The sequence below is a fragment of the Arvicanthis niloticus genome, chromosome 28 (genome assembly GCF_011762505.2).
Source record: "Arvicanthis niloticus isolate mArvNil1 chromosome 28, mArvNil1.pat.X, whole genome shotgun sequence".
Taxonomy (NCBI): domain Eukaryota; kingdom Metazoa; phylum Chordata; class Mammalia; order Rodentia; family Muridae; genus Arvicanthis; species Arvicanthis niloticus.
In genome coordinates, this window is record NC_133436.1 from 22,697,155 (window position 1) to 22,721,139 (window position 23,985).

The 23,985-nt window shown below is 40.3% G+C and overlaps 1 protein-coding gene across 9 annotated transcripts in view; it reads right to left on the minus strand.

Moving 5' to 3' along the window:
* Positions 1–23,985, minus strand: part of Aig1 (androgen induced 1) — a 215,036-nt gene that overhangs the window by 129,515 nt on the left and 61,536 nt on the right. For all 9 annotated transcript variants that reach the window (XM_076926893.1, XM_076926897.1, XM_076926896.1 and 6 more), the window contains one exon: positions 21,292–21,393. In XM_076926893.1, the coding sequence (XP_076783008.1) occupies positions 21,292–21,393 (102 nt within the window). The remainder of the gene's footprint in view (positions 1–21,291; positions 21,394–23,985) is intronic.

Below are 23,985 nucleotides of genomic sequence, written 5' to 3' on the forward strand. Positions count from 1 at the left end.
CAATTACATAAAGTAACATCCAATCCCATCCCAGTGTCCTATGAGTCACATGGTTACACCTAACGGCACAAAAATGTAGTTGACTTAATTGCCAGGAAAAACAGAACAGGGAGATCCGTTAGCATCCTCTGCGGCAGTAACAGTCAGCACAAAGAACAATTCAATGAACTGCATTGCTCAGCTTCAGCTGGGGTACAAGAAAAATAGACTTAGAAAATTTACTCAAAAATGCCACTAATGGTATCTTTTTAAAAATCCCTCTTATGGGGTTGGACAAATGGCCCAGCAATTAAGAGCAAATTTTTTTTCTTGCAAAGGATCTAGGTTTGGTTCCTAGTAACTATGTGGTTAGTTCCAGGTGATCTGACCCCCTTCTCTGACCTCCATGGGTACCAGATATGGGTATCATATGATATGTGTGTGTGCACATGCGTTTATGCTAATATTTTACTGCTTTTTACAATGCAAGAAATAAATTCATTAAATGTAATTTGTATAAAGAACTGGTCAGGAAAAGCAAACAAACAAAAAATCCTGAACTCAAAGTAACTTTTCAAGTAGAATGTTATTGCTTTAAAATGGCTCTCATGTAAGAAAAACTAACATATATAAGTTACAAATTCTTAGATAGTTTTCCTATAGTGAAAAGGGAAGTGCTTTGTTTGGAGAACATTTGAACTTTTAAGAGTTATTAACTTCAAATTGTCTTTTGCTAAACCATGATGTCCTAGTCACTGGGTCTGCAGCACACAGGTGGCCCCCGAAACCACACGCATTCATCACAACTGTTGTCAGAGTCTCTGAGCCGCACTGGAGAGACTTGCTAATAGTCTGTGGATTACTATGTTTCACGATGATGATGTTTCCAGAAATGAAGGGAATTACACATTAATACAACAATGAAGCTATGCAGGTAACCATAACAACTGCTATAAACTCAATAACATTTAAGATCCTGCAGGGTTTTGTTTTTTTCTTTTCTTTTTCTTTTAATTGCCAGTAGTATCAGAGAAATAGGGAGAAACAGGCAAGAATCGTGTATGGTTCACCTACATGCTTGGCCCACTGTGACATGTCTGCCAGGACCTCCACACTGGCCATCAGGTTCCTACATATACCCTGAAGAACAACAAAACCTGGACCTTTGCACAGTGTCATTCCAGAACTTCTGGCCAGAGACATGTTTCTCCAAACTGAGTTCTGCTTTGTGTATTTCCCACTCTCTGAATCTGCACATAAACAAGTGGTCTGTCTCTAACAGCACATCATTAGAAATATCTGAAGTTCCTAAGGATCAACATCACAGACTGGAAAACTTCAAAGGAGGGCGAGGAGACTTTTCATTTACCAAATCAGTTTTGGTCTTTGTTTTAATTTTTGTTACTTTTGATTGCTGACAAACAATACAAGGATTATTGAAAGCTTCTACTCACACTCTGCCCACAAAATTGCTGTTATTGCTTTGAGGTTTTGCATCTATATCTGTATCTGTATCTGTATCTGTATCTGTATCTGTATCTGTATCTGTATCTGTATCTGTATCTGTATCTGTATCTGTATCTGTATCTGTATCTGTATCTATCTGTATCTGTATCTGTATCTGTATCTGTATCTATCTGTATCTGTATCTGTATCTGTATCTGTATCTGTATCTGTATATGTATATGTATATACATTTATTTCCCAGGTTGGCTTTGGCTTTAAATTTCTCATGTCCCTTTCTGATCTCCCTGCCTCAGTTTCCAGACAGGTGTACACTACCACATCAACTTCAACTTCAGTAACTGTTTCTCAGTGTTTTCTGCAATCTCTTCTGTAGTTTCTCCTTTTACTTATAAATTAATATTTAGAACAATATAGATGAAAACTATATAGGATGACAGTAGATTAAGAAATACAAGGACCAGGAGGAGTTGGTTCAAAAGTAAAGCATTTACCTTGCAAGCATAAGGACTTGAGTGCCATTTCCAGAACTTAGGTTAAAATGCCGTGTGTGGTGGATCATGGATCATGTTTATAACGCTAGCACTAGGAGAACAGAGACAGGCAAAGCCCTGGGCTAACTGGTGAGCCCCAATTCAGTAAGAAACCCTGTCTCAAAGGAGGTGGATGGCATTACAGAGAATGTCACCTGAGGTTGTCCTTTGGCCTAGACACACACACACACACACACACACACACACACACACACACACACACACACACACACAGAGGCACGATGCTAGCTGGCCTTATATCAACTTGGCACAAGCTAGAGACATCACAGAGAAAGGAGCCTCAACTTTGAAATGCCCCCATATGATTTTGCTACCAGAAAACCTATAGGGAACTTTTTAAAGTAGTGATTGATGGGGAAAGCCCAGCCAATTGTGAGTGGTGCCACCCAGGGCCTGTGGTCTTGGGGTCTGTAAGAAAGCAGGCTAGGAGGGGCTAGCAGTAAGCAGCTCTCCTGTATGGATTCTGCATCAGCTCTTGCCTACAGGGTTCCTGAGTTCCTGCCCTGACTTCTTTTAGGATGAACAGTGATGTGAAGGTGTTAGCCAAATAAACCCCATCCTCCTCAACTTGGTTTTGGTCAGTGTTTCATCACAGCAACAGAATCCCTAATTAAGACAGGTACACATATTCATTTTTTAAAAATGAAGTCAAAAGAGCAGCAAAGAGCATTTTAATTTTAGATGGAAGAAATCTGACCCTGCTAAATAAAGTTATACGTAGCACCCTTTTGCATGGCGAAGAACAACTATCCACCAGGAGGCTGCAGGGACAAATATTCATCCCTCAAAGACTGTTACCTTGTGTGACCTTCTTTCTGAGTTAAGTGAATCCCCAATTCAGTTTTACACACACACACACACACTTGCACACACTCATATTTGCACATATGTATATGCATGCTCATGCACCATACCGATGAAGTTTTTTTGTTTGTTCATTGATTTTGGTCTGGATAGGCTCTGTTGTGCTGTGTTTTGTAGCCACTGGACTCTGCTCAGCAGCTGAGCAAGCTGTTATACCTTTGAAGCCTACAAAGCTTGTGCCTCACTTTCTAGAAAAGCTTCCCTTCTTGGCTTTGCAGGGTCCTTCTCCCCAAGACAGCCCCCAGTCCCTGCAAAGGTTCCTTCCAAGTTTCTCTTCACCACCTCCTCTTCCACCCACTCCTAGTGCAGGCGCCAGCCAAGGCTCCATTCTTAGCCCTTTCTCCCTCCTCAAATCTTGCCTGCCTTCTTCAGATCTTCTTCAGTCCTGGAGAAAGATGTCTTGTGAAAAGATGGTCCGAACCATCTTTCACTTACTCAAGAACCTCCGCACACCACCTTCAGTTGGGAGGACAAACCTGCATCTTTCTATCCAGGACACAGGGAGTAATTGTCTGCCCTGGGTGATCGCAGTGCCTCCCTCTCTGCAGGTCAGCTTCAGGAGGATCAGACCCCGGTGTTGTTTCTAACACCACACATGCAGGTCGTCACACACAGTCATCTTCCCTTTTTATCCTCTCTCTCTATGGCAGGCATACATCCAAATATCTTGCTCATGTAAGACCTTCACTAGCCTCTCATTTCTTGAGAGATAAACCCTAAAGCACTTTTTGGTGCACAGGGCTCTTGCAGATCAGAGCCTCTGCTTATTTTTCTAACCATATTTCTATGTCCCCCACCTTTCTCTCGTCTTTCAGTTATACCCAGCGTGTATGGAAACTGCTCTTCAAATCACCTTACCACTCGAGATTCCCAACATCATTCCTCCCTTTTGGAATATTCCTCTTTCATTCTCCTTAAAAGGAACCAAATCAGCACCAAGAACAGTGCCAGGCATAAGGGTACTATCTATTGAGGAGACACACATAATGGGCTGGCCTCTTATGACTCCTCCTTATTCTCTGAGTGGCACCCTGTGGTGGTTTGACTGGGTATGAGTCCCACAGACTTGGGTGTTTGAATGTTTGGTCTATATAGTGAGTGGCAATATTAGGTGGTGTGGGCTTGCTGGAGAAAGTGTGTCACTATGGAGGAGGGCTTTGAGGTCACGGATGCTCAAGTTATGCCCAGTGTGGCACACAGTCCCCTTCTGCTGCCTTTAGATCAAGATGTAGAGCTCTCAGTTCCTTCTCCAGCACCATGTCTGCCTGGATGCTGCCATGGCACGCATGATAATGGACTAAACCTATGAAACTGTAAGCCAGTACCAATTAAACGTTTGCCTTCATAAGAGTTGCTGTGGTTATAGTGTCTCTTCACAGCAATAAAATCCAAACTAAGAAATACCCACTTCCTGCTGATCCTGTAATGGTACAGCACACAGAAAAGCCTCTCCTTTTCAGCATGACCAGGAGAAACAAATTTTGTTTCTGTGTCACTCTGCTCCGTGGAATCCTGGATGTGTCATGGAAGCCTTAGTGTGCTGCTCATAGGAAACACCTGACACTGACCATGTAGAGTCAGAGTAGTTGATTCATAGCAGGTCTTCGCTCATGAAATGTACCTGATATGTGTTGTTGTAACTCCTTGTAAATTGGTATGAACTTTAGTATTCTTCCAGTAACTTTGCCCAAAGATGGACGAACCGCAACCATCATCATGTGATTGCACTTCCCTCCCTCCATCAAGCATAAACTTCACAGGGAGAATGAGTCTTTCTGCTTTGTCTGTTTGCATGAATGCCAAGTACCATCTAGCAGATGACATCTGTCCCATCAAGATTTATAGTGGGAAGAAATGAGACAGGGTTTTTGAGGACTCACTCGAGTGGCCACTTTTAGTGGCCACGCACAGCTGCTCCCTAGATTGACACTTGCAAATAACCACACGAGGTATCCGAACAACCTCCCACTCCTCAGATCACATCTGTTTCCCTCCACGGCCAGCGTTCAAGTTGAAAACTTCTAGGGATTCCAACGACTGATTTATTGCTTTGATATTCTTCATGTCTACCACATTTCAACGGTTCAGACTAGTGTCTAGCATAGCCAATGCCCAAATGATTCACCTTCAGACGGAGTAGAAGGAATGTATAAGCTAGCCTTGAAAATTAATTACCACTTATGTAACGAAAGTTTTTGAGGGGAAACTATTTTGAGTTACAAGTACTAGCTCATAAAAAGCAACCCCGAGGCTTGCCTAACACGTATTACTAAGAGAGCAGGAAAGCTGCACCTTTCTATTGTCGTTAAGTTTAAAAACAAATGTGACCTAAAGCAAACTGTTTTCCTTCTTTCCCCCTCCTTTCTTCTCCCTTCCCTCCCTTTCTCTCTTCCCCCTTGTCCTTATTCTCACCTCTGTCTCCTTCATTCCTCCTCCCACCCATGCTTTCTCAAGCACACTTTTCTCAAAAATCTCCTCCAGTCTAAGCTACATTGGCAGGAGAACCTCCAAAAACAGTGTTAAGGCTATGACTCACTTCATTGTAATTCTGCTTATAGGATTTATGGAAAAGCAGTGGAATCCAAGAAAATAAAATAAAACTTTAAAAATCCCTCTGACAAGTTAAAAAAAAAAAAACCTTTCTAAGGGAAATAGAGTTATATAAAAGATTTATATTTTGTTTCATGTAATGCTAAGGAAACCCATATCCCCTGTTAACTGCAGTCTTTAATTACTTACAGACCATTGAACTCCATAAATATTTTCAAGGATTAATAGCAATTGACACATAGAGTATACTTTTAATCTTTAATAAGTGGCAATATTAATTCATTTTTCCTATAATCTAGAAAGGGTGCCAGTATATTCATCCCATAGAAACCAAGGCAAAGAAGCCAGATCTTGTTAACCAGCCTCCTAGAGTTGAGTGTCGCTGGGTGTTCCAACACAACCATTCATCTCTTTGCCACCACTTCCATTCAGTTTAGCACCAGATGTCACCAAGGCGGCTTACTTCCTTGTTTCCTTCAACAAGTCCCTTTCCTTGAACCTCACGGATGCGACAGAGGCAAATAAAGTCAAAGAGCCTCAAATATGACTCAAAAGCCATGTGCAGGAGGAAGTGTTTTAAAAGTGCAGGGTGTGCTGCTCTCCCCTAGTCTGAATCTATCAGATCTTATGAGGGTGATGCAGGAGCCAACCAGGGTTGACCACCGGAATGCAACAGTGATAAGTTCTAAAAAGAGAAAGTGCCACGGAGATTGCTAAAGATGGACCTGGCTTTTAAAGGGAATAAATTTTCTATAAGGATTGTGTTTCCTTAACCATCTATGTTAGTATAAAGGCAAATGAAGATAACAGAAAATGTCTGAGAGAGATCCAGTAGTACCCCACGTGTGGTTAACTCTCCAGCACTTCTGACAGAGGCAAGAAACCTGAGTCTTAAAAGCAGAGGACAAAAGTCATTGTGTTAGTATAGGGTTCATAAAATCTTTACCTGGGGCTTTGGTAAGGAGGCCCCTCTTTACCGGGACTGGTGTAAAGATGTGGAAAGAAGTCTTTCAATAAGATAATGGCCTACAGGGACTTAGAAAATGGCTACATTGGTAAAGTGTTGCTGTTACAGGAGGAGGAAGAGGGGGAAGAAGAGGAGGAGGAAGACAGATCATTGTGGAGGTGCATGTTTGTAATCCTAGCGCTGGATAAGAAGAGATAGGTGAATCCCTGAGGCCTGCCACCCAAACAGCCTAGCATTCTTTGTGATCTGCAAGGCAGGTATGAGATCCTGTCTCAAAAAGCAAGGTGAACAACTCCTAAGGAGTGCCAGGCAAGTCCTCTACATACACATATTCACATATGAACTTCCCACAAAACAGCCAGACACATTACACACACACACACACACACACACACACACACACACACACACACACACACATGTTCACATCAAAAATGCTTTAAAGTTCTGTATATAAAAACATCTCATGATTCTAAACTGTCTAGAATAGTGAATATGGTTTAAAGGTGAAGCACTATTAGATTCCTTTGAATAACAATTAGCTTCCTTCTTCCATAATACCTAAAATATTTACTACAGAGACAATAAAAATCCCACTGCAGCGAGAAAGGAAGAAGGATTGCTGAGGTAATAAGCCAACCATGCGCAGACACTGTCACATTAAATCTCACTCCCGGGCCTTCCTCTTTTGGTATGTCACTTGGCTTTTGTGATCTAATGAGCCGTGCCACCATCTTGAGTATCACCAGTTCTAGTGGCCCCTGCCTCCCTTTCTTTATGCTCGCCTGAAGAAGCAGAAACATGTTCTCTCAAACATTTTAGGTTGAGAGCCAAACTGGTCACATCACAGTACAGCAGGTTAAGGCTTTGGAGGTGACCACGTCAATTCAGGAAGGGAATTACCAGACTTATAAAAGGGTTATAGGAACCTTTTTACCCTTTCAGGCATTTGAGAGCACAGTGTAACAACTGTCTGTAACACAGAAGGGTGCCGTTGTTGGGCTCTGACCAACATGGCACCCAGATCCTTGACCTCCAGCATCTAAACTGTGGGGATCAATCCAGCAAGGGTTCGTGGAAGAATCACCTAGCTTGACCTCAAGATGATGACTGCAGTTTTATAAATGTATTTTTGCCTGCCTGTTGCTTGCTTGCTTGTGACTTGGTGCTAGTTCTGGTTAAATGCATTGCTGTTTGTTTGCCTCCTCACGTGCTTGCACGATTTGATTAAATGCATTATTTGTTTCCTGACTGATTGCTTTGGTTAAAGGCATGTTCTTGCCTCCTTGCCTGCCTGCTTGCTTGTTTGCACGCTTTGGATTTTTCAGACATAGTTTTGCTATAAAGCTAAGGGTAACCTTAAGTTTCTTATCATCTGGCCTCTACCTTCCAAGTGGTTGGGGTTCAGGTTTGTGCCACCACACTCAGCAGCATTGCCAATTTTAATGTGTTACTGCATTAAGTGAACAGTTGTGTAAACAACCACAATACATCATTTTGATGTTGAGCTCAGCTGCATGCTTGACTTACAGGACTCTAAAAATGATGCAAGGGAAAGCTTGAGCTCATCAGGAGAGACACTTTTGTTTTACTGCTTCCAATTAAACTTACAGAAAAGCCCAATTACTTAATGGAAAGGAAAGTCCCAGATGAAGTATCAAAGAATGTCCAGGAGAGTCTGCTGGAAGTATGCTCCCTTTGTTATACAGAGGGACCAGGACAGTGACATGAAAGACTTTCGTAATTGCAAAAGTACAAGTGACCTTAGTCTTCTCAGTTCTAAAAGAGTTGAATGGTCTTTGGTTTTTTTGTTTTGTTTTGTTTTATTTTTTAATAAAAGAAACACATAATCTTATTTATCTTATTTTGTGTAACAGTGAGAACTGCCATGTGAGAAGATCTATCTCCTCCTAGGGTCCCCTACCCTTCAGTCATGCCCAAGCCAGATTTCAGATGACTTTGGCCTCACCTCAGGTGTACAAACAAAATCCCAGGAAAGCAGAATGGGGACAGAAGAGGAATCTGCAGTCTGATGATCTGGGACTTGTAAACAAGATTCAAGCTGGACTGCTTTTCAGGCTGTCCTTGGGGCTCAGCCTACTGGCCAGGATGAGGAGTGCAGTGCATCAATGCTCTGCACAGATGTCACTTGGTGATGTTGAAGACGATGGGCTAGGAACTGCTGTCACCATCAACTAAAGTGTTTCAATAGCAACACAGCTTACTTAGCAGGTAAACACACTGACAGAGAAAATACTCCCTTCCTGGAGCCCAAATCTGATGGATCAAAATCCCACCCACAAGCAGCTTACAACGGAAGGGAGAGATGTCTCTTCCCACTTGCCGTACCTGACTAATTGCATCTTCATCTCTTTTTTAGCTTCACATCCGTTCTACATTCCCATCTCCCCATTTAAAAAAATATTTTTAGAGCCCCTGTTTTCTCCAGCAAATGGATGGCAGACAGAAGAAACCTGCCTAAAGGAAACGATAGTGAAATATCAATTTTCTTCATTACCTAATTTTCCCAACATTTTACAGTGTGCTTCTTCAAAAGCCAAGAGGGAACATCACTCCATAGAGCTGTTAAGATCTGGTAATCCAATACCCAGTTCAGAGCTCTACTTCCGACACTACCATACAAACTCCTTTAATCCCTGGAGAAATGGTACTTCTTGACGTCCCATATTTCATTGACTTGGCAAAACTCCATTTCAGGGTCATTGCAGAACCGTGTGGCTGGCACAGCAACAGCATGGCTCCAGGGCCACACTTTAGCCTCACAGGGGTGAGCTTCTGGCAAGAGGCAAGCAGCCTGCTTCAAAGTCAGGTGGGGGCTTGAAAAGTACAGCAAGAAAAAGTCAAAGATTTGAGACCTTACGGCGAAGAAGGTTGCAGCATCGGTAATCACCCACTCGACTCGCAGAAAGTTGCTTTTGTTATTTTAGACAAACAGCACAGGTCTAACCCAGTGCGAAAACATTTTTTTAAAATGTGGTAAGTGAATCTGTGCATATGTCTTCAATTGAATCTGGTGCTGAGTGCCAAGCGTCCACCAAACTGATCGCAGTGTGGGGCTGTGTAAAAGCCGACCATGGTGGAATCTAGTTGCTATAGCTGCAAATCAAACAAATAAATGAGACGCTGTGGAATGTAGCAAAATAGCTGTGGTCTGAGTAGTCCACATTTGCCATATGTGAGAAGATTAGCAGTCAAATTTGAATTTCAGCAGCACTCTTCCCAATAGGTGCAACTGAGGAGAAAAGCTTAAATGTGTTCAAGCTAGATGAGAACTCATTCTCCAAGGACATATGCCTTATATCATAGACGCATTGTTTTCCTAATTTTGTTATCTGGTCCTGGAAAAAGCTTGTACAAATGCAGCATTTCTGCAAGTATAAAATTTCTATCAGCAACTTTCTTGGAATTTTAGACTTGGACATTAACTCGCTTGATTATATGATAAGTAAGAATCATTTACTACAGAGGCTTTATATTTTATTTTATAGGACTATATTTACTAGACCTGCTACGTATCAGGCCCTGTGTTTGCATGTTCCCAGTATACCTCATGAGTTTCCACAATAAGTTGTAAGTTCCTCACAATGGAACTAAGTTGAGACACTCAAGACGTCGATAGTGAACCCTATTGTGATCAATTTCACAAATCACTCGTACCAATGTATATCACTTATACTTTTCTCGAATACTAAAACCAGGGAAAATCTAGGGGTCACTTGGCTCATTCCCCCCTTGCAGATGCTTCAAACGTATAGCTATGAGACGTGTGTCCTGGAGAACTGTAAGCATCTTTGGGGTTCAGTTTGTGATGTGTTAAAGAAAGAATATGAGTCACATTGTTGAGTGTGAGGTGCGGGCAACAGAGTCGTAGCACAGAGAGAAAGAGGCCCTGAGAACACCAGTACCTGGATGCGTATAACAATCACATTATAATACAGCCAAGCACATTAACGTAGTTCATTGGGATGAGAGGGATTGTAATTAATGGGAAACATTTCCACCAATCAGAGCTAATTCTTATACTTATGTTAAGCTAAATCTTAATTAGTGCACTTTGTGCAAACTCCTCGCTAGCTACAGGTCTAAAGGTGGAAAGAACAATAGAAAATTATTGTCTTCCTTAGATGGAAAGAAAAATCCAGTTTCCTTTTATTTATCAAAAGACGAATGGATGTTTATCAATGTCCTGAAATCATATACTAAATGATTAACCATGTTCTAGAGAAAAATGTTTGATGAACTAGAATATTAATTTATGCTTAGAGGTGGCTCCTTACTAGATGTTACAAGATTCTTGGAACGAGTTCCCAAGAAGCAAAGGTACCAAGTGAACAGGGAGCTGCATGGGTCACTCCCAATCTGAACCCCTAATAGATGCACCAGCTCCGGCAGGTTGTCACACTGGTCACTCGGAGGCTGGTACACATAATTCTGATGTTTGAAAAGATTGTCACTGGAGATCATCAGTCACTGGGTCCGACAAAAATGCTCAAGGGTTTCTGTTGGGAGCCGAAGTGATTCGCCATTCCAAGATGGCGCGGACATCCTGTCCTCCCACTTGTAAACAACTGACTGCGCAGGTGCAAAAGGCAAAAGCGCGCCAAAAGTCACTGCCCATCCCAAGGCGTAATATGGGGTGATGAGTGAACAGCCAATCAGAAGTGAACACCGCACTCTAGGGTATATATAGCAGTGCCTTTCCCGGGCTTGGTGTCTTTTCCGATTTTGCTGTTACAAGAAGTAAAGCCTCGTCTGTAGTAACTACCCGATTACTGCCTCCGTGTCCTTCTTCGCGGGCGAAGGGGACACAAAAGAGGTGCGCGCAACAGGTTTCGAATGGGATACTAAGAGGCTGGGTTATGAAACATGAACATGAAACGGGACTGGTAGCGTTCCAGCTTAGGTCCACATGAAGAAAATAATCCAGGTTCAGCCCAGAGAGTATAACCAGAGTGAGAGAGTAAGGGCACTTACTCATTCACTCAATCATTCATTTATTCATAGAGAACATTTTCTGAGTGTTACTATATCCCAGGTACTGAGTCAGATATGTGAATACACAGAGAAAGCTGAAACCAGTAATTTTTACCATTTACTCTTTGCCTTGTCAATAAATGCTGATCATCCAATGGCTGGGCAGAATAGAGAATATGACGAGACTTCTTCTAGCCAGGGAAGGAGTGGGGGGAGTCAGATAAGGAGGAGATGGAGGTGGAAGAGGAAAACCACTCTGAGAAGTAACGAAGTAAACAAATGGAAAGCAAGCAATGCATCAATAAAGCCCTGTGGCACATAAGGAACCCACTCAACCTAGGAGACCAAGATTCCCTTCCCTCACAGTTGGTACCTGAGCAAGGAATGTACTAGAAGCCACTGGAACTTCCATTCTCTGAGTAGCACAATCTAGGCTGCTAAAAGGCTTAGCTGAGGTTAAACAGAGGAGACTGAGAAAGGCAAAAAGACACGGGAGGCAGAGAGAAGATCAGCTACCATAGCTCGGTTGAAAAACAGAAACCTTGAAACAGAGTGGATCAAGTGGATATAAAAAGAGACCAGGGCAAGTTTAGGAGATCTGACAATAGGCTTTACCTCGGAGATGTGGTTCGAGGGAGCTCATGGACACATGTATCTATGTAGCAATGGCAGCACATGCTGAGTGATGAGATTTACAGGAAGAGAGTTAATGTAATGAGATGGTTTTAATGTTTACTCCATATGTCAAAACCAGAGTATGATCTCCCATACTGGAACCCAGAAGCACAGAGCTGAAATGACGCCTACATATATTACAAGGATGAGGTCATCAGGGACAGTGGGACTAGCTCAAAGACTTTATAAGAGGAACTCAGAGGATTGGTGTTCAGATCTGACAGAACAGGTAAAGACAACTGGCTGACCTGAATTGGAGAAAGGCCTTTGCTCCTTGTGATCACCTTTCCCACAGGTGATAACTTGTTCCCTGTTGGATCTTCATCCTTGGATCTGTCCAATCAGAGACTGCTGCAACAAGTCAATCAAGTATTGTTCTGGAACTTTTATATCACATGGTATATACACTGGAAGATCTTGGATCACAAGTGTAAGATTCTGGGATTGTGAGATTCTGTGGCACCCATGTGGACTTTTCTTTCCCTCTTTACTTCCTTTGGCAAATATACCGATGTTAACTCAGGTTGGCACCTTAGTTTAAAGGGAATTGGAAAGGATATGGGTTTGGGACTCTGCCAAGCAATTGACTCGTGAATGATGTGTCTGCAGCATGAAGATGGAAACCAGTGCACAGGACAACACCTTCCTGCTTGCCACCACCCTCCACAAAGTGTGAAGACCTAGCTACAAATGAATGGAAAACAGATGCATTAAATTTACTTTGAAATCTCAGGATTTAGGATTAGGGAAAAGGGCCCTTACGTAAACTACACTTTGGGTTTGGGTTTTGATGACCCAAGAACTCTGAATAGAACTTAGAGGTCTGTTTTGGACTATTACCACTGATGGGCCTGTTCATATTTTAAATGAAGGTAGAAAGTAGTTTTTTAAAAGGGGAGAAGAAACCCAAAGGTTAAAATTTAATTCTGCAAAACCTAATGAGAGAACTAGACTTGGGAGAACATATGGTCATGGACAAAAGTTCACGGTAGAGGAAACAGTTCCTGTAAATTACTTGAGCATAGAACATTCGCAACCCCCATCAGAAAGTAAGTTTCTCACTTTTACTCATATTTCTCATTTCTATTTCTCAAAAATATCAGAGGCCTCCTACTTACTTTAGAATGAATGCAATAAATAATTGAGAAAGGCCAGTTCAAACCTCTGCAGTGTTTACAGTGCTCTTATTTCCTTCAGCAACTCCCCTCATGAAGTGTCTAATACCAGGATGGCACAGACTCTACAGACCATGAACTGTGCAATCTGTGAAACCCAAGGCTGAAAACATTCCAGATGTCATGTTATCTACCAACATAATGTCAGATCTTGAGCTCTTGCAAAACCAACCATAATGCAAGTAGCACTTACCGCCTTGTCTTCTGGGAAAACCAGATGGAGAAAATCTTTCTCTACTACCAAATGTCAAATAATATTGAACAGGATAACTACTTGCCTAAATTATGGCTCTTGGGGGTATCAGTTAAATATAACAAGACATGACAAATCAAGTATGAGAAGTAATAGGGTTTATTTCTTTCCTCATAAATTATATGGGGAGCGAACATTCCTGCTGTGATTAGTAGAATATAAAGATTCTGCCTGCTTTAAGATCTGCTCTAATGATGATGATGATGATACCCAGCTTTTCCCACTGCTTTGCCTTCACCCTAGGTCTTCTACAGCAGAGCATGGCTCATCATTGCCTCTTCTTGTCAGAACATCACTGGAAGCCTACAATCTTCCTAGAGCTGAAACATTTATTTATTTATTTATTTATTTATTTATTTATTTATTTATTTTCATGACTGCGGAAAAGTCTAATGGCTGAAAAGAAAGGTTCTGGGCTCAGTGTTCAGAAGCCACAGACAGGTCAGAAAGCTTGTGCTTCTCTTGTCGGAGTGAAAACAGCCTTGAGCACTCTGCCTTTACAGCAACGTTTCCTCATTTGTCTCAACTTTAAACACCATTTGTATCCATTAAACCTGTTCTTCTGTTTGTCTCATTGGGTAATCCCACAATGCTAACAGCCTGTTGGGCAGAACGAAGGTTTGCAACACAAGTTTTCTGAGGCGAACTAGCAATTGGTTCCCACTTATTGCAGGCCTTGTAGACATCTCAACTACATTTCTGTTCATGACCAATCTCGGTAGTTTGGGTACTAAAGTGGTTTGAAAGAAAAAAGGCCCCTATGGGCTCACATATGTGAATGCTTGGTCATCACATAATAGCACTATTTGAGAAGATTAAAAGGCTAAGGAAGTAAGGCCTTATTGGAGAAAGTATGCCTCTATAGGTTGGCCCACGCCAAGTCCAGAATCTCTACCTACAGACCATAATATATCTCTTCGATACTGCTCCGGTGAGTGCCTGCATGTTTCCATGCATTCCACCATGATGATAATGGACTACACCTCTAAATCTATAAGCAAGACCCCAATTAAATGCTTTCTTTTATAAGAGCTGCCTTGGTCATGGAATCTGTTCACAGCAATAGAACAGCAACTAAAATAGGAACCGATCTTTTTACTGTGAGGCCTTATTCTTTCTTGTATGATCATCAGTGGTAAAAAGACATAAAAGTAAGTTTTCTACCATTCTGAGCATCCACAGTAAGTACATTAAATATTCTTCCATGTCAACTCTTGGTAAATGTCTTCTCGGTGTCACATATGCGTAGAGTTGTTGGATTACAAATCAGGATGCAAGGACAGGACAGATGTGTACAGCACATTTATTGGCTGAAATAAAATATGCTGTTCTATAGCTTATAAAAAATTAAAGTTGGAAGCTATTTTGGTGAGCCCAGGGGCAGCTTCTTAGTTCTACAATGAACTGAATTAGTGTTATCATGTACATATCGATCTATTTCCCCTGCTGTCATTCAAATAGAGTCTAGGATTGGTTTTTGTAAACAACAGGAAGAGGTACAAACAACAACTCTCTTTTATTTTAAACTGTGTTTAACTTCTGGCATTACTAACATAAACAAAAATAAATGCTTTGTGAGTTTCAGATCTTGGGAGTCTGGGGTCAGTCATCTGACTGACTTTATGCCCAGAAGTCCCATATTGTAAATTCTAGTCTTAGTGATATTCTTTGGGACAGGGCTATAATTTATTTACAAGCTCTTTTGTACTTCCGTGATCCCTGAACTCTAGATCCATAGAAAATATTTGAAGACTATTCACTGAATACGCACAAGAAAAACTACATTCTTTCTTGGGATGGCTTTAATTATATATATTTAAATAGGTAATGGTAATCTATTATAACCTCCTGAATTAGTATTTTACTGATGTTTCAACATTCCTCACAAATAGGTAGAGAATACCTATCACCATGTCAGGTCCTTCTCCTGTTACCAAGCGCTCTTCCTGCCCTGATTTAACCATGATAATGGCATTCTAAACTGCAATGAAATCCAGCTGCAACTACCGCTTGTCTACTCTACCCTTACTACTAATACAAGCATTGGAGAGACCGCTCTCTCAATCTCTGGGAGAGGGTTCCTCTCATTTGGACCCTCTCTTCCGGTTTGTGAATTGAATTCCGGTTTGAGGATTGGTGAATAGAAGAGACCTTTATATTTACTATACCTCCCCAATGGAGATGTCCACAGCCATGTTGGAAAGATTTTTGGTGACTCTAACACAGACCCTTGGTGACAAGACAGGCAGACAGGCATGGAGAACCGGCGCTATTACAGAAACACTCACCATTTATTAGCTAAGCAAACAAACTATAATATTGGCTAAACTTCTACATTGTCAGATGTATTTTCCGAAAGCAAACTTGGATAATCTGTGATTGACTGAGAAATATCCCTCATAAAGGTGGTGTTTGCACACATGGTTACCACTTGGTGGTGCCGTGGGGAGGTCGTTTTAACCTTTGGGAGGTGGAGAACTGCTGGGGGTCAGGAAGTATGTCATTGCGGGCAAGCTTTGAGTGTTTATAGTCTTCTCTCACTTCATGTTCACTTTCTGTACTTCTGCTTGTGTTTGGAAATGTGAGCTCTCAGCTTCCTGCTCATGCCTGTGGCTTGCTACTACTCCTCTTGACATGATGGACTCTTAACTTTCAGGAACTTTAGGCCCAAATAAACTTTTTCTTCCTTCAGTTGCTTTGGTCATTTTATTACAGCAACAGAAAAGTAACTAAAAAATTAGTATTGTAATGATAGCATCTATAGTTTAAACTGAAACTATAATGTTAAAATATTTAAGACTTTAAATTTTGGAAACTGAATATATTTAATTTTTGAAACTGCATGTCTCTAATAATACATTTTTATAAAATTTAAGTTTTTGTGATTACAGAAATTAATGTTCAGATTTTGATTCTCAATCTAAATAATCAACAAAATGTTGATTATCTATCTATAAATATACATATATACGTATATAAAGAGGAGGGTGGGAGAGAGAGAAAAAATTCCTTGGTCACTAACTTGGGACCATGATTTAAAAATTGCCAACAACCGTTCATTTATTTCTGCTGAGAAACAAATTTCACTGTGAAAGAATCTACTGAGCTTACATTACCTCAGAGGATTTGACAGGTTAATTAATATATTCTTCCTCTTTGCTAAATATTTTTGTCATTCAATTCCTCCTTGCATTTCTAAATAGCCCCACTTCTAAAAGAAAAACCTTGAAGTTATTCAAATGAGTCAAGAAAAAAAATGCTGAGGTTTTTTCCCAATGGTTAAATATATGCTGAAGCCATTTATTTAAAATATTAAAACTTCATAGCAAGGATCTACAAATGAAATGATTGGTTCTCTGCTCTGAAGGTAATACTGTGCAGTTTAGGGATGTAAATCACAAGCAGACAGGACAAGAGTGAAGGTTGATAGCAATGATGTAACTATGCTCTCAGCTAAGACCTCCTGACATTAGCAGAGCTGCATAGGATTCCTGGAGTGGGCAGTAGGTAACAGTCTCAGGAGATCCCAGTTCCTAATTCACTCAGTTTGGAGTCCTAATAAAAACAGCCATTAGCTCCTGTTACTCCTCCTCACATTTGAAGACACTGGGACAAATGTTGTTTCATGTTTGAGTGAGAATATGCTGATGGTGACCAAAGCCTGCTACTAATAAGCATGTGACGATGTGTTTTGGTTTTATTTGTATAGTGGCAAAGGCATCTTTATTTATATTCTTGCTTTGAGGAGTGAAAAATACCATGAAATATTTTTTCTATAAAATCCCTAATTAATTGTCAACTGGTTTTTCTTCAACAGCTAAACTATGCTATACAGTTTGAAACAAAACTTCGAAATATCTCTTCTGCATTTTTGACCTACACTTGTAAAATCTATAAAAAATAGCATTTTAAAAGAATTGGTTAATCTTTTCCATACTCACATAAAACCCAAACCATCAATAAGTATATACATTTAAAACCAAATAGGCATGAATCCAAATCTCATTTTTATCACCATAGCTATATGATTTGGGGGAGAGTATATAATATTTGTGTATGTATACATATACACATACACATTGAGTATATCATTTTTGAGCTTTGGTTTCTTCATTTACAAATGACATAATTTTTTATTCATAGTGACAATTGTGAAAAAATTAAAGATGTAATTACTATAGAATGCCTAGCACACAATAGTCTGAAGAAACAGAATCAATTAGATTTAGGTAGGAGAGAACTGCGAAAGCTGACAGCACTTACTTCACTCCTCAATACATCAAGCATGTAGTGATCGTAGCACACGTAAGCTATGCTGAGGATCCAAAAGCTGACGCTTTGTATACGACCTTAAAACTTTTTATGGGAGTAAACACATACACAGTAGAAATAGGGCAGTGTATGTAAACATGAAAAACAAAACAGCTAAATCTGCTTGGGGAATTTGGAATAGCTTCATAAGAAGACAATAAATCATCGCGCTCTCTGGTTGTACAGGAGTGTGATGGTTTGAAGAAGAATGGCCCTCACAGGCTTATACATTTGACTGTCTAGTCATCAGGAAGTGGGCTCTTTGAAAGATTAGACGGATTAGGCAGGATGGCCCTGTTGGAGTAGATGTGGCCCTTTTTGATGAAGTGTGCCACTGGGAGTGAGCTCTGGGGTTTGAAAGTTCATGCCAGACCCAGTCTCCATCCCCTCCTTTTTACTTGCTGATCAGGACTTGGAATGGCAGCTACTTCTCCAGCATCAACTCTGCCTGTGTGCCTCAGTGCTCACTGCCATGATGATAATGGACTAAACCTCTCAAACTATAAACTATTACCCAATTTAATGCCCTTATAAGAGTTGCCTTGGCAAATGAGTGTAACTAAGAAAATAATCATCCTGACTGAGGTAACCCAGAAAAGATAAAAATTGTATGGATTTGCTTGTATGTAGATATTAGCTGTTAAGTAAATGATAACCAAGCTACCCAGAGAGGTTAGGTATAAAGGAAGGGAATGGGAAGACACATGGATCTCCCTGCAAGGGGAACACAGAAGAGCTCTTACAAATGGACTGGGGATTGGAAGTATCATATGGGGAGAGAGGGGGAGGGAATGTGGAAAGAGATCTAGAATTGAGGGAAATTTGAAGAGTGGTCTAGTGCAGTGGAATCTTCCTAAAATATATAAAAACAATCCTAATGAAGTAGCTAAATAATCAGGAAACAGAGTCCCAACTGGCCGTATCATGTCACCAAATTACGCTTCTAGTAACAGATCTAAGTTATATCCAATTGAATTGTTGGCCAAAATGGTCCCGTGGAAATCCCCAAACAATCAATCCTGTTGCCAAGACAATGGGTTGGTCTCCACAAAAGTACAAGCCCTCATTGTTGAAGACAACACTCACATAACTCATTAAACATGGAGAGTTGGAGCTGGTGCCTACAATGATTGAACCATCACCCCTGTGCTCTAGTATCTTTGATATGGGAAGGTACTCTGCAAACTACCAAAGGGAAATATAAACCCTACCACAAACCCTTTGATCTGCAATGGTGCCTGCAAAATATGTGCAGCGATGGTGGTACAAAGTTTGTGGGAGTAATCAGATATGATTTAGGGTCCACTCTACAAGATCAAACCCATACCCAACCCTGACTAGATGGCTAAGAACCAGAGACTAGATAGCCAAAAGACATTACATAAAATCAAATGCTACTGTTTTTTTTTTTAATTTTTTTTTTAAAGAAACAAAGTAGTGGTATAATGATTCCTAATGATATTCTAGTCTTCTCACAGGTCAGTGACTTATTCAGTTATCATTAGAGGGGCTTCCTCCTGTGGCAGACAGGAACAAATACAGAGACGATGCACACGCAGACATTATTCACAGAGTGAGAAACCTTGGAACACTCAGTTCTAATGGGATGTCTCCATCAAATCCTTCCCCTTAGAGCTCAGCGAACTCTACAAGAAGTGACAGAAGAAAGATAGAACCAGAGGGGATAGAAAACACCAGGACAACAAGTCCCTAATCAAATTAACAAAGCCAAATGAATTCAGAGACTGAATTAGCAAGGTCAGAGCCTTCCCGAGTTTGCACCAGGTTTTTTTCTTATACGAAAGCTTTCAGTTTAGTATTTTTAGTATTTTTATGGGACTCCTGAGTGTGTGAACAAATATGTCTCTAATTTTTGTGCTTTCTCTTGAGCTTTACTTTTCTTTCTGTTGGTTTGCCTCGTCTACTTCAATGTGACAGTTTTTGCTTTATCTTATATTTTATTTTGTTATTTTTTTATTATCTCTTAGAAACCTATTCTTCTCTAATGAGAGACAAAAACATGGAGTGGGTCCATGTGGGAGGGGAGGTGGGGAGGAACTGGAGGGATAGAGGGAACAGAAACTGTTATATTGTATGAGAAGATAATTGATTTTCAGTCAAGGAGGAGGGATCGCCTTGGTCATGATCATAAGCATGGTCCCAGTTATAGAAACACTAAGACAAGGAATCTTTAGAGAAATAGGACGCTTGGGTCAAGAGATGTTGAAGACTAACAAGACCCAGTTTTTTATGTGGGAAACTAGATCAACAGGTTAAGTCTTCAACAGCTCTAACTGAGCTCATAGAAAATTCAAATTGCCTGAGATATACCACTTTGGATGGGTTTCCTTTAAGAAAGAATGGCTGAAAGTCCCTCTGTACAGTCATGTTAATTAGTGCATTGTGCTTTGTTTAAAATGTCCCACCACTGGAGACAAAAAGAAAATAACAGAGAAAACTGTTATTTGGACCTTAGACTTGTGATTTCTAACTCTTGCTTCCCCTATAATTTCTGTGGCAGGTTGCCCTTTTCAATGGAAACATCCTGGGATTATTCTAAAAATTGCTTTTCATTAATAACAAAACCACACTCCAGTCTAGAAGCTGAAAACAGGATACACAACTTCTCTATAGGAAATACTACCCTCAAGTCTTGTACAGCGGTAAACAAACCATCCAAAGTATCTGACTAAACAAACGACAATGTGGCAGAGCTCAAGTGCCAGAGAGAAAGAGGCAGAAAAGGGCAAAGCCATGGGAGGCAGAACTCCCGGCAAGAGTGGACCCTGACACGGCAGATGTCCACTGCTCATGACATCTCCAATGGGTGATGGAGAGACGACTCAGCAGTCGTGAGTGCTTCCTGATTTCAGAAGCTCTGGATTAGGTTCCTATCACCCACATCAGGTGGATCACAACCGCCTGTAACTTTAGCTCCAGGGATTCGACTCCCTCTTCTGTCCTCCATGGGCACCTGCGTACATGATGTTCGTTCACATAAACTCAACACAAGCACTCACTCAATATGAAATCCTTTTTAGAGGAAAAATAGACACCTCAAATGTCAGCTACGGATCTTGGAGGAAACAAGAGTCTTGCTGTGTTCTGGAAAAACTGCCCAATTGCAATGTTACTTCCAACATGGTTCCTCTGCAGCAAGGTGGGGGTGGAACCAAGGGCCAATAGCTGTGTCAGTGGAAATGAAACCTTGAGGTATGAGGACTGGCTTCTTAGGGCACAAAAACTGCATTCATCCAGGAAGGAGCTAGTTGTATGATTTAATGCCACTGCGCCCCCCCACCCCCAAAACGGAGTCCTCTATCGCAGTGTACACAATGGCTCAGTCCCACGGGAAGACATCTTGTTACGCTTGCTATTCTTCTCTTGTTGTCCTCTTCCAGAACACGACACACACTTAGGTCTCTATGATGGGATGTCTGAATTCAACAATAGCTCTTTGGTAGCATTTTTATGAATGGAAGCTATTTATTTTAATGCACTCACCATTCCATGGTTCAGCCACCCTGGGATAAAGTTGTCAAGCAATCTTGGGTATATCATCTCTCTGTCATAGGCATAGATGGTCCAGAACACCGCAACAACAAACTGGAAGAGAAAGAAAATCTTTTGTTTCAAGTTTATCTTTTACAACACATAACTGATGTTATTTGTTAAAAAAAAAAAAAAAAAAAAAAAAAAAAAAAAAAAAAAAAAAAAAAAACACCCCAAGAGAGCTGGAATTCATGCCAAGACAGCACTAGTGCAATGAACAACTAGAAAAATGTTTCCCTTCACTCTGTAGTAGCAACTGCTGCAGGGTCCAACCCCTCTTTGGTTTTTAATTATGTCTTTTTAGGCAGAGGAGGCTGCCTGAAAAGGAGAGAAAAGAGACAAGTTGTCAGGAAGAACACCATCTCAGAGATAACTGTGCCAGCCTGATCCCTCTCAAGAGGGTTTAAAGGTTCACTTATGGATATGTGCAGGGAGGTCCCATTCCCCACTAGCAAGAGCATCCATCCGAAAGACCACATGTCTATCCATCTTGATTCTGCCATGTGGTTTAAATGCTGGTCACCTCTGCATGTTTGCCTCTCACTGATATAAATCCCACTGCTGATCACACGGCCCCACATCACCTTTCCATGAAATGTATCAATCTACATAGCCTTCACCAAGACATAACTAGACTGAGAAACAGAGTGTGGGAAGGGGAAAAGGAAGATTCCTAATTATTTTGGAGTAACTTTTATGTTCATCTGAGTTCTAGAAGTTTCTTTAGGCCCAACAGCAACAAAGTAATCCAGAGAGAGTAACAAAAGTATTTGATTGACTATTTTACCACTCTTCAAACTAATAGTAAGAAATAAAGGTTAAAATAAAGAAATGACTAGCCCATATCTTAGCCATTGGCACAGTCATAAAGTGTATAAACTTTTATTACACCACAGATAATTTTTTTGTAAATCACATACACACACAGAATCTCTGTAGAATGATATTTAAATTCCTATGGAATTAAAAAATATAGCATGAATATAAACAATTTATCTTTCAGTTCTTATGATTTTATAATTATAGGGTAGCCATGCTCCAATATTATATTAATGCAAAAAATAAGTATTTTAATGCAACTTTCAATCAGATATTAGAGTATAGTTAGTAGTTAAGACTAGTATTCAAAGGGGTCCCAAAACTATTTCCCAACTATGTCTGCTTTGATATCTGGATAGAATTCTCCCTTAAAATCTAATGTGTAGCAAATATTCACTATTTTATAAAATGTAAAGATTAATAATTACAGCCGGCAACTGAACAACTCTGTATGTTGTTTTAGTGCCAAATTGGAGCTGCCAGCTACTTACCTTGCTTTTGGATGAACAATTTTTCACTATCCTCTTACAAACGTGCAAGAGAAAAACAAAATAAAAAAAATCAATGATTTGCTCAAGGTTAAATTAACTACTTAACTTTTCAAGTACATGAATAATTTTAAGTTATCCATGATTTTGAATTATTCATCACCTTAGACTTCAAATGGACTGGATATTCATAACAATTACTTCACAAAGTAGATAGTTGTAGTTATTTTTTAAAACTTTATGACACTATCTCTCAGCATTATTTCCTTAAAGTAGGAGGGATATAGACTGTTTCCTTTTTTTCATGCCACAATTGGAAAAACCAAAACTTTCATTTTTGTTTAATAGCAAGATTTCATATATGAATGGAATCTCACAATAATCAGTAGGTCTAGTCTCAATACTTTTGCTAATAATGTAAGAGAAGCCACAAAGCAATTAATTTACCTCTTTATTATGAATAAAGAATGCTAAGGAAAATTGAAAAGTACTATGCTTTTATAAATACTTGTATGTACATGCATATGTTTACATATACATACATATATATATATGTGTGTGTGTGTGTGTGTGTGAGTGTGAGTGTGTGTGTGTGTCAATATTTTAGCCTGAATAATCTTCAAATTAGCCATTCAGATAGTTTAATAAAATATTGTCCAAACTTTGAGAACAAGGTGGTGCTGGAAGCAGGAAAGGATGCTGGGAAAGGAGTCCTATTCATAGCAGTGGACATGAGGGAAGTGAGAAGACTAAGAACTCTTTTGTAATTGGGGTGGGGATCTGGGGAGGCTATCGGATGGCTGGAAGTCCCAATACATGGAGAGAGGAAGACAGAATGAATACAAACCAAAGTTCAGAATACCACAATAAGGATGAGGAGTACAGGTGAAGCCTTCCTTCTTGACTGTGAGAGAGAAGGATTCTTGATGGCGATGGCAACTGGAAAGTGAGCTGAGCCCAGAATGACAATAATCAGAGGCACTTTTAGTGGAAAATGAGTAGGAAGTCATTGAGAATGTGTAGAAGCAATTGGTAGACTGCCTATGACCAGCAAGCGATTGACTCCACACCCATGCAAATACCAGTGGTATAGCACTAACTGGACTGAGGAGGAGGGGAGAAAATTGGGAAACGTACATGCTACATGGTCCTAGAAGAGAAGGAGGAGGCTGCATATGATCAAGACACATAGAATCCATGGATAAAACATTCAAATAATTCAAGAACCCAAACGAAGCCTGAAAGCTTCTGCTCAGCTCATTTCTCCTTTTTATATTGTCTAAAATTCAAGCCTAAGGAATGGTACCACCCACAATGGACTGGCCTTCCCATTACAATT